Source organism: Cryptomeria japonica, chromosome 5 (assembly GCF_030272615.1).
Source record: "Cryptomeria japonica chromosome 5, Sugi_1.0, whole genome shotgun sequence".
NCBI classification, from domain to species: domain Eukaryota; kingdom Viridiplantae; phylum Streptophyta; class Pinopsida; order Cupressales; family Cupressaceae; genus Cryptomeria; species Cryptomeria japonica.
The window spans coordinates 645,321,885-645,332,116 of record NC_081409.1 but is presented as its reverse complement, the minus strand read 5'-3'; the positions used below and the strand labels follow the sequence as shown (position 1 = coordinate 645,332,116).

Here is a 10,232-nt window from a genome sequence, read left to right as displayed (position 1 = left end):
TCTTCAAAAACAGTTGTTGATGAAAGACGTTTTCCGTAGACAAAAGTCCGCGAGTGCAAAATCTTTTGAGGATATTTCAATTCACCGTTTAGAAAAATCATAAGTTTAGAAAAGTTTTTTCTCAGGAAGTGTGATTAAGATATTGTGTAAGGAGATTAACATTTTCTCTGCCACTGCAATATATTTACGTAGATGGAAAAGATTATTCATAATTCCAGTCAAGGATACTATTTATTTAGAAAATTAGACCAAATCCATTGCTGAGTTGAATTTAATAAGGCAAATCATCAGTAGCCTGAGAAGGCTGCCTAAAAACGTCTATATGATGTTTAATTTTTCAAACTCAGCTTGCAAAACCAAAATAAGTATGCCACAACCCTCTCTCAAGTTGCTGGCTAGGTACTATGATTCAATGCTAGAGGAGATCTAAGTCTGAACTCCAATTTGCTTTACTGATATACAGAGATAAACCAAGTGAGAGTAAAATGTGCTATGAATACCAAAACAACAAAGATGGATAATGACAGCAGCATTATTCTATTTTTTCGTCACTACACTATTACAAACAATAAGATTAGCCAATTCTCAACTGCAAAATATATGCTGCCTACACTCAGGCAATCAATAAGGTCTAGCGCCAATATAGTTGCCCGGGGGATCATAGCTACATATAACCCATGTGTCATTGCTCTTACATTTTATAATAGAACACCCAACACTTGTGGTTGTTGCCCACACAATCTGCGTATAGTGTGTGCAATCTGGGCATGTGCAAGTGTTACTAGCATGAATATACCACTTCTTTTGATCAATCCAAGCATTCATCGCCTGACGACGTGTCCACTTTGGGCCTTTGCCCCAGAATATGTTTTCACCATAGGGCGATCCTTCTGAATGCTGAAGTAGGCAGTCGGTTCTTCTCTGTCTTGCATAATTACGAGCAAAAGCCGCAACTGTATCGTTCCATTTAAGCGGTGGAACTCCGATGGCTTTTCTTGCCTCATTCTGTGGATCAATGAAGTCTGCAATGGCCTGAGAGTTCGTCAAGCCCTCTACACGGCTTAATAACCCAACCACCAAGAAGACCAGGAGTATTTGGCAAAATCTACTCATTCTTGACACAATATAACGTGTAATCTCACAATAACAGCTGTTAACAATTGATGAAAACTGAGAGTTCGTTTTTAAGAGAGCTTGAGATGAAATCTTATTCAACACTAACAATTGATAACCAGTTTGTAAGAGAGATTGAGATATGACAATGCTGTGCCACAACTGTCTTCTTAAATACATGCGCAAAATGATAAAATAGTAGGTTTAAAGTAAATTATTAATAAAATTAGGAGGTGTTGCGGAGAAAAGAATCAGTCTAATCCTTATCGTTCTGAGCTTTCATGCCCTCATTTCTAAGGTTATTAGTCTTATGCCAGTTGGCTTTGCTCACAAGTTTTGTGATTTTAAACGTAATTTTGTTTTAAGAAGCTATATTCAACTAGAACAACACCTTGTCTGGCGTTAATAATGCAGCCGACTCTGTAAGAGCAGGTCGCTGAAAACAACAGGCACGTTGAGCAACGTGACGGCTGTTTACGTGGGGTAACGTGCCCGTTATTTTAATGCATGTTGCTTCAGACATTAGCAAAGCCACAGACGACTTCGGAGATGATTTATGAGTCTGATATTTTAATAACAATTACTCACGTAGAAATCATTAACCCCTACACACTTGGATTTAATTATTTTTGAGTCGATGGTTTGTTAAACAAGGGTGTAAGAAAAAATATATATGCCATCAAGTTATTCAAGTTTTTGAATATTTTTTTCATTTTTTATGTTCTTAACATAATATAGTTCATTTAAAATGGTACAGAAATATTGAATTTATGGAAACTAGAAGATATCATATTAAAGTATTATTTTGTTTCATTGAATCAACCATCATTACATATATTTTAGTGAATAATAAGTTAATTAATTAATTTAAATAATAATTAATTAGATATTTGAATTTTTATATTTCAAATATTATTTATTATAAAAAAATTAGTTAAATGAAATTGTGTAAATATAATGTATTCAATAATTTTAAAAAGTTATTTATAAGTTATGGTTAAATAGAAACATTAAAATTTATGATCTATAAATTCTAATATTTCACATTTATATGCTAAAAAAAAATTAGGTGTAAGGCATGTCTTTTTCTTAGTATCACAATTAGTTTGATTATTATGAATAAGATAAACACCAAAAACCAACATGAGAAACTTGTCAAATATTGCCCAGGTCATGGATCATGACTAATAACTAGAGGAGTAGAGTGGTGGTAAGAATGTTGATGCTAACTTTGTTGAGCAATTTTTCTTCTTCCATGAAGTTCAAAGGCTTGAGAATGGGCATGTGGTTTTGACAAGGAAAATGGCTTTGACACCAACAATGTCATGAGGAGAAGATTGGCCTCAATTGGAGGCAGGTGTTATGAAAATTGTCTCCATAGTACAAAGGGCATTGCCTCAGTATTGAGAAGCACTTGTAGATGTGTAACATCAAGGAAAACATTGTTGGCCCCTATACCTATGTTAGACAGTTCAAATAACTAGAAGACAACTGAGAGGGGGGGGTGACTCAGTTGTCTCAGATTACCAGAACATTAAGCAATTAAAACTATAATACTGGAACCAAAAACATTAATACTGGAATGCTTAAACCAAATACTAGAGTAGTAGTTAAACAAATTAAGCACAAACAATGATCAGAGAATAAATACCATCCACATGACACCAAGATTTATACGTGGAAAACCCGGTAAAGGGAAAAACCACGGTGGGAAGCCTACGCACAGTCAGATAATACTTTTGCAGTAAGTATGTAAATTACAATTGAGGGGCCTGCACTTCCAGGAAGTCCAACAACCTAGAGCACACTACTCATCACAAAAGGAGTCTCACTGACTACATAGAAATCAAGACTACAATCCGGAGAAAGGAATGAACTGCAAAGATAGCATTTCCTATGCCTGAGTATAGTTCTGGTTAAGCTCAATACCGGAGGACTAAATCCTCTTACATAAACCCAACTCGATCTCCAATGATTGACCAAATCTTCTGCCCAAATGATATTACATTATTTGCACATTACATTTCCATATCCCATCCCTATGAGCACATCTACAATGACATCTTACAATATATATACAAGCCCTCGCCCATAAACAATCAGGTTGACCACCAGACAATAAACCAATTATATAATTACAAAACATGTTAGCCTTAGGCCAAACAAATAATATCCAACCCATAAGAAAACTCGAAAACACATTGAGAGGTCCAATCCACACGTTACATTAAGCTGGTCCATAACCTAAATCAATCGGGACCAAATATAGCTCCACACGCTAAAGCAGTGATCTCCATCTACCAAGTCTTGTTCACATGATCACAATCAGCATCCTGAATCCATACCAGAAGCTACACCAACACAACTTATGCATGTCATCAAAGATCTTCATCAAAGCTCTGCCAATGAAACCCTCTCTAGAACCAGAAACCAAGCTTCCAAGCAAATAAGATAGCATCCGATGACCAAACCAAAAAAAACTTATTGAATATGAATATGAGTAGCATGAATAAGCCAATTCTATAACCAAATCATACCGGAGCATACCAGATCATGCTAGATCCAAACCAACCACAAACCATACAACCTACCAGGACCAGAAGGGTGCTGGTAAAGCATCCAAAAATAGCTAGTGTTAACATCAATGACAAAACATCAATGCAACTCCTAATCAATTCCTCCAAATGGCCAACAATGTATACCTATAGAAGAACATAAGAGAAAACCATAGTTGTAAAGTGAGAAATTGGGAGGAATTATATTGCAAGAAAAAGAAAACAAAAATCTACCCATCCAAATATTGAAAATAATTTCTACCCTAACATGCTACTAAATTTGAGAGAATTTGAAAGGGGTTTCAAGCTAATTCCCTAATAAAACCAAATGTCATGAAAAAGAATCAAGTTGAAAACACTTGAACAAATCATGTATCTAGTTTCAAGATGCTCAAACCTTGGGACTAAATAAAAAGAGTTGCTTAAGCATTTCTTGGTGACTAGAAAAAGGGCATACTAGATCCTTAATTCCAATATGGATGAGTCTAGAAAAAATGGAAAGGAAAGAAAGTAGTGAAAGCCAAGCAAAAGGAGCAAGGTAGGTGAACATAGTAGTTGACTAGATAGTGGTTACTCTAAGATGCCAAATACTCAAAAGATATTGAATTAACTATTTTTTATTAAAACTAGGGATCATACCCTTGTGAGGCTTATGATTGTGAAATCATAGGTCAAGATATACTTTCTAATCTTTCCACTACAGTTTGAAATTCTTAACCAAAATTTACGGATAATGGCTTGTGAAACAAAACTAGTAATCTTGTGGTAGGTTTCCTTGTCTTGAATGAACAAATAAAACTTGTCATTAGTTTCAAGACAATAGAGAAAGTTCCTTGTTATTTTAGAAAAAAAAAAACAAGAAGAACCTTCACTCCTAGGAAACAACTAAAGGTACAGATCCAAGGAATTTGAGCAAAGGGGACAATCTTAACAAAAAGAAAGGACCATTGGAGAGAATGATAGTTAATAAAAATATAGCTATAGAATTTATTTCCAATCTAAAGAAGATAAGGCTTCAGAACTTCCCTATATTTCCTAATGGTTTTGATAACAAAAGTCAATTGAATTTGAAGATCATTCATAATGAGAAGTGTGTGGACGACAATCCCCTTATAGATCTGTTTCCCAAGAGGAACACCTACAAAAATGCAATGCTAAACAATGAATTTTGAACCTTCATTACTACCAAGGGCTTTAATGATGTATTTGGAACGAAGAGTCACACCCTAGGACTTAATAGATAGTGAGACCAAACTTCTAACTCGCATGGAAAAAATAAAACTCCAATGAAAGCCTATAAAATTCTCTATGATTAAAAGAGAAAGGTCAAAGAATGTACCTAATTTCTTTTCAAGATTTTGGTAAGAGGATTTCAAAGACACTCAATAGGAGGGTACACATGGGTGACTATTATAATTTTAAAACAAACTTATTATTTCATTATGGAAATAATTGTTAGTTATTCAATAAGCTAACTTTTTTCAATTTTAATTTTTTTTTACTTCACATAAAGTAGCTAAAGAAGCTTGAAAAATAGAAGGAATGTGTAGAAAATTAAAAATATCCCCATGATCAATGCACTTCTACCAAAATTTAATCAACCCAAAGAAGCTTTAGGACCATGGATTATTGATGATATTGAGTTTTCATCCATTGGATTCTATAACTAGAAGATTTATAAAAGATATCAAATCAATGAGGATGACATTTTATGTTGAATTCCTCTTCTAAAAGAGTGTGCAAAAGACTCACAAAGGGAGTGCTCGTTCACTAAATAAGAAAAATAATTTGACTGAGACATGCCCTTGATAGGTGGTTAGGACACAACATGGTCAATTAGGTACCAAAACCTTACATAAAAATAATCTTAACTATAGGAGGCAAAGGTTAGCCTTAGTGAATACATTTCAAAATGTCAAAGGCTGAAGATTGATGTTCATTAATAGTAATATAGGTTAAAGCATTTCAAAAGAGAATTCATTATGATCATTGACTTTAGAAAAGTTAATTATAAAACAAAAAATATTCACTATTGGGACTACCATTTATCAATTCTATTCCTTTCCAAATGATTCCTACGTTATACAAAATAAGTCATGTTATAGTAAAACCAATTTGTGCAAAAACTTTCAAAGCTAGAAGCTTTACAATATTATTATAGAATTTATTAAATAGCATTATTATCTACTCATTGAAAATTTTGTCAATATCATCACTTATAGGTATGAACTTTATATTGCCTTTATTGATGGTATTTTCAAGAGAATTAGAATTCCTATAGAATCCCTAAAAGACTTGTAAAATTTAAATTCACAAGTGAAACCATCAAAACTAATCTTTACCATTGTCTATGGTGCACATGGACTCATAGAGGTAAAAAATTAAGAACAATTCAGCAGATATAATTCATTTAGAAAAAACATAGCCAACAAGGTAGAAAGTATGAAATTTCTTGTGGATAAATGGCACAAAATTCAAGTCTTCAAATTAAAGAGGTAATAATGCTGAAAAGGGAAAGTATGTTAGTGATGACAAAGGCTCTTCCATTCATATCCATTCATATCTAGGGAACCTTAAAAACTTTATGGTGGAGGCAAAGTATGAATTGCAAGATTTGAAGAACTTGTCTCAAAATCTAGATCAGACTGAAGCAGAAGTTACTGAAGCCCTGAAAAATATTAGTTATGTTTTTGTTGTTCTGTGTTTCTATTAGAATATTTAATTATATTTTAGTGACCTATATTTAGTTCCTTGTTTAATGGTCATTTAGCTTTTTAGTTAATTAGCTTTTAAAGCTTTATTTAGCATTTAGCTTTTTCATTTTACATTAATTAGCTTTTAAGCTTTATTTAGCGTTTAGCTTTTTAGTAGTTCACTTTAAATGACTTGTTCTTAATTTAGAACGTCGTCTTGTAATCTCTATATATACACTTGTATATTGTTGAATACATTATCAGATTATTGAATCATTCATTCAATTTATTTTTCATGGTATCAGAGCGGGTCAATGGGATTCTTTAAAGTTTGGCAAATTTTTTAATAAAATTTCATGGCCTTCTTTCTGGAATATTTGCCAGATTTTTTTATTGTTTTTTTTATAAAAAATCGATTTTGCTTTTTTGAAGGCTTTTTGAGGGTTTCGAGGGCTTCTCATTTGTGGGCGAATTTCTGTGTTGGGCAACAATTCATATTTTTTTTAGAGTTCTAGAGATTTTCAAGCCTGAAACATGGGGTTTTTTTTTAAGATTGAAAATTTTCCTAGGGTTTCTACAATTTTCGACTAGGGTTTTGACCCTTTAGTTCAAGTCAAAATTTTATTTTTCTTGCAGATTCTTGGTGGGTTTTTTGAGACCTCAACTGGGTCGTCGTCGGAATTTTTTGGGTGCATCATTTTTTGTGCCTCAATTTTAGATTCTTAGTGGGTTTTTCGAGAGCTTTTCTGGGTTGATCTCATATTTTTTTGGTTGCCTCGTTTTACGTGCCTCAAATTTTTTGCCAGCAAATTTACCTTGGAATTTAAAAATAGTCAGCGATTTCTACTAATTCTGTGGGCGTTGTTTATGTTGTACATCCGACCGAGGGTTTCTGCCTTTTTTTTTTGTGTTTTTTTTTGGAAAAAAAATCGTCAATATTTTTCTTTTTTTTACAAAAAAAAAATCATGGGTATTTTTTTATTTTCTGCAAATTATTATTTTTTTTTATTATTTTCAGGAAAAATTTCAAGTTTGATGTTTGCAGAAAAATTTTAATTTCTAGGTTTCTTCCAAACCTCAAAATTCGTGCCTTGGAATTCGTGCTAGGAATTCTTCTCCAGGGGTTCAGATTTTTTGTGTAGCTACTTCTATTCTAACTTTTTTTAAAATCAGATTCTTTTGTCTCTTGCTTTCACTCAGTTGACCTCATTCAACCTCGGTTTCCGTGATGGCATCTTTGACCGACATCATGTTGGAACACAGTCAGAAGTTCAGTGGCCTCAACCACAACACTTGGAAATAGTACATGTTCACGATATCTGAATATCGTTACCTTTATCAGATTGATTTAGGCCGGACCTCGTCTTACACGTCCCAGGGTTTTCACGATTTTTTCCTGAAAAATTGTTTGTCGGTTTTTTTATTTTTTCCACAAAAAATCATGGGAGGGTTTTCACGATTTTTTCCTCAAAAATTGTTCACTAGGTTTATAATTTTCCCTTAAAAATTATCTCATCTGTAATCTGCGATATTCATGTAAGATTTTAATTATCTGGGTTTTACCATTTTTTTCCACAAAAACAATGATTTGTAACCTCAGATTTCATGGTTTTTCGATTTTCTCCTTAAAATCGTAAATTCTCTTTTCGAGGGTTCTTATTTCAGGGTTTGACGGTTTTTTCCTCAAAATCGTGCTTTGTTGCAATTAGTTTGGGTCGCACCTGCCAGGGCAAACATCTGCAACCGTGGTATCTTGCAGTTAGTTTTGGAGTTGGTACTCTTCTGCAAAAGGGTTTGTCGATTTTTCCTCAAAATCATGGTTACAGGTTTCAGTTTGGTTACCCAACATTAGGTTGGATGGATTTTGATATTCTTGGTCATTAACACTTTTCAGATCCAAGGAGGGTCTCCACCACAGCAGAGTGTCCTTTTCATTTGTGATCAAAAGACCTGCAGTGTCTTCTGTAGGGTAGTTAGTAGATAGAATGACAATTAAGGGAGGGTATTAGAATATTTAATTATATTTTAGTCACCTATATTTAGTTCCTTGTTTAATGGTCATTTAGCTTTTTATTTAATTAGCTTTTAAAGCTTTATTTAGCATTTAGCTTTTTCTTTTTAGATTAATTAGCTTTTAAGCTTTATTTAGCGTTTAGCTTTTTAGTAGTTCACTTTAAACGACTTGTTCTTAATTTAGAATGTCGTCTTGTAATCTCTATATATACACTTGTATATTGTTGAATACATTATTCGATTATTTAATCATTCATTCAATTTATTTTTCAGTTTCAAGCCTGTTGTGCTTAGGCCTGTTTTTTAATTTTTGACATTGTTTTGGCTGCAGGTTGACTTTGTGTATTATGATGATAGTTTTTTTTATTTAAAGTTTTGAGATCCTTTCAAAATCTGATTTTTTCTTAATAAAAAATATATGTAAATTGTACTATTACATATTATTAATAAATATTTCTGATGATTTCAACTTTCAAAACAATGATATTTGAGTCCTATGAAAATACGTCATGAGAGAATACAATTAAATTTGAATCACAATAATAATGCTATCGATCTTCTCCACGCTATGTGAAATTAATAAGGATGGCGCTAAATATACTTTAAACAGTAAAATGCATATATATTCATGGACATGCAAACCAAGCAATCATGGAATCTCTGAAGCATAACATAGATGTGGATGCTGACCATACTTGTGAGGTTTTAACTGTTATTTTTTAATAATATTGGGTTAGTGTGTGGGTGCGAAGCCGCATCCCTGATTTCTCTCATGTTTGAAGCAACTTACATTCGCAGTTTTGAGTAGATCATTTAGGTCGGGGATTGTTTTGAAAAAGAGAAAAATTGTACCCAAAACTGCCATCAGTGAGGAATAAGAGGAAACTAGTTTAAAGACTGGATAATTCGTAAGAATAAAGCCATCAGCGGTCAAATGTTATAAGCAATGTTCAAACTATTTGGTTTTCAACACGTTTTAAAGCCCGAGTATTGCCAGCACTTACGTTCCTTATACTTCAGACGCCATTGTATACTGATTTGACGACCACCTGCCATTGTAGTCGTATAAAAAACAAAGTTTTTCCTTTCATCGTAGAACGTTTTAAAGTGTTGATTATTACCAGCGCATCCTTTCTAACTGACCAGAGATCATAAAGACGGCCAGATGCCTTCATAATAATATTTCAGATAAACGTCACAATGTCGGCTTCGCGACACGTTTTGAAAGGTAAATTATTACCAGCACATTGTCTTGAATTGATCGACCGGCATATTGTTAGGAAACAGCGATTCTCACATCTTTCATCTGATGCTAAGTATTTGAAACGTCTGCTAAAAACATGTCTTGATTTTGGCAGCTTATATTCGTCTTCCTGGTATCATTAAGATAAGTCAGTATATGAGCAGTATCTCTAAGGCTGGTGAGGCATTCCTTGAAAACTCTGACATGATTTGTTGTTCCTCTAGTCATTCATAAAGAATCCTTATAACAACAGGGAAAGGGAAAAAGTATTTTAAGAATCTTGCATCCACCATTTAAAATTGTTCAGTCATATAGATTGGAAAAGTAAAATAAACTACCCGCAATTTATATGATTCAATCATTTTTCTTTTTACTAAACCAAAAACTACTTCAGAGTAAATTTGTTTCAATTCGATTTTATCTAAAACGCTATTGCTTGTGTAGTTGGAGAAGTGATTGCAATATAATCTAACTCCATAAACGATAGAGCAACTAATCCATTTCTTAGTGCCACTTAATCAAATTTGAATAAAGTGGAAAATAATTATCGAATGTGAATTTCTAGTCTTCCAAACTACTTTCCTAATCAAAATCACTAAAGTGAACAAGTTCAAA

The 10,232-nt window shown here is 33.2% G+C and overlaps 1 protein-coding gene across 1 annotated transcript; it reads right to left on the bottom strand.

Annotated features, from left to right (window-relative positions):
* Positions 1-621: 621 nt before the first annotated feature.
* On the bottom strand, positions 622-9,430 carry LOC131876016 (pathogenesis-related protein PRMS-like). Its single transcript, XM_059220772.1, has 4 exons — positions 9,379-9,430; positions 9,165-9,232; positions 1,505-1,675; positions 622-1,170 (listed from the first exon to the last, which is right to left on the bottom strand). The coding sequence occupies exons 1-4, from the start codon at positions 9,428-9,430 to the stop codon at positions 622-624; spliced, it is 840 nt and encodes a 279-aa protein (XP_059076755.1).
* Between the last annotated feature and the right edge of the window lie 802 nt (positions 9,431-10,232).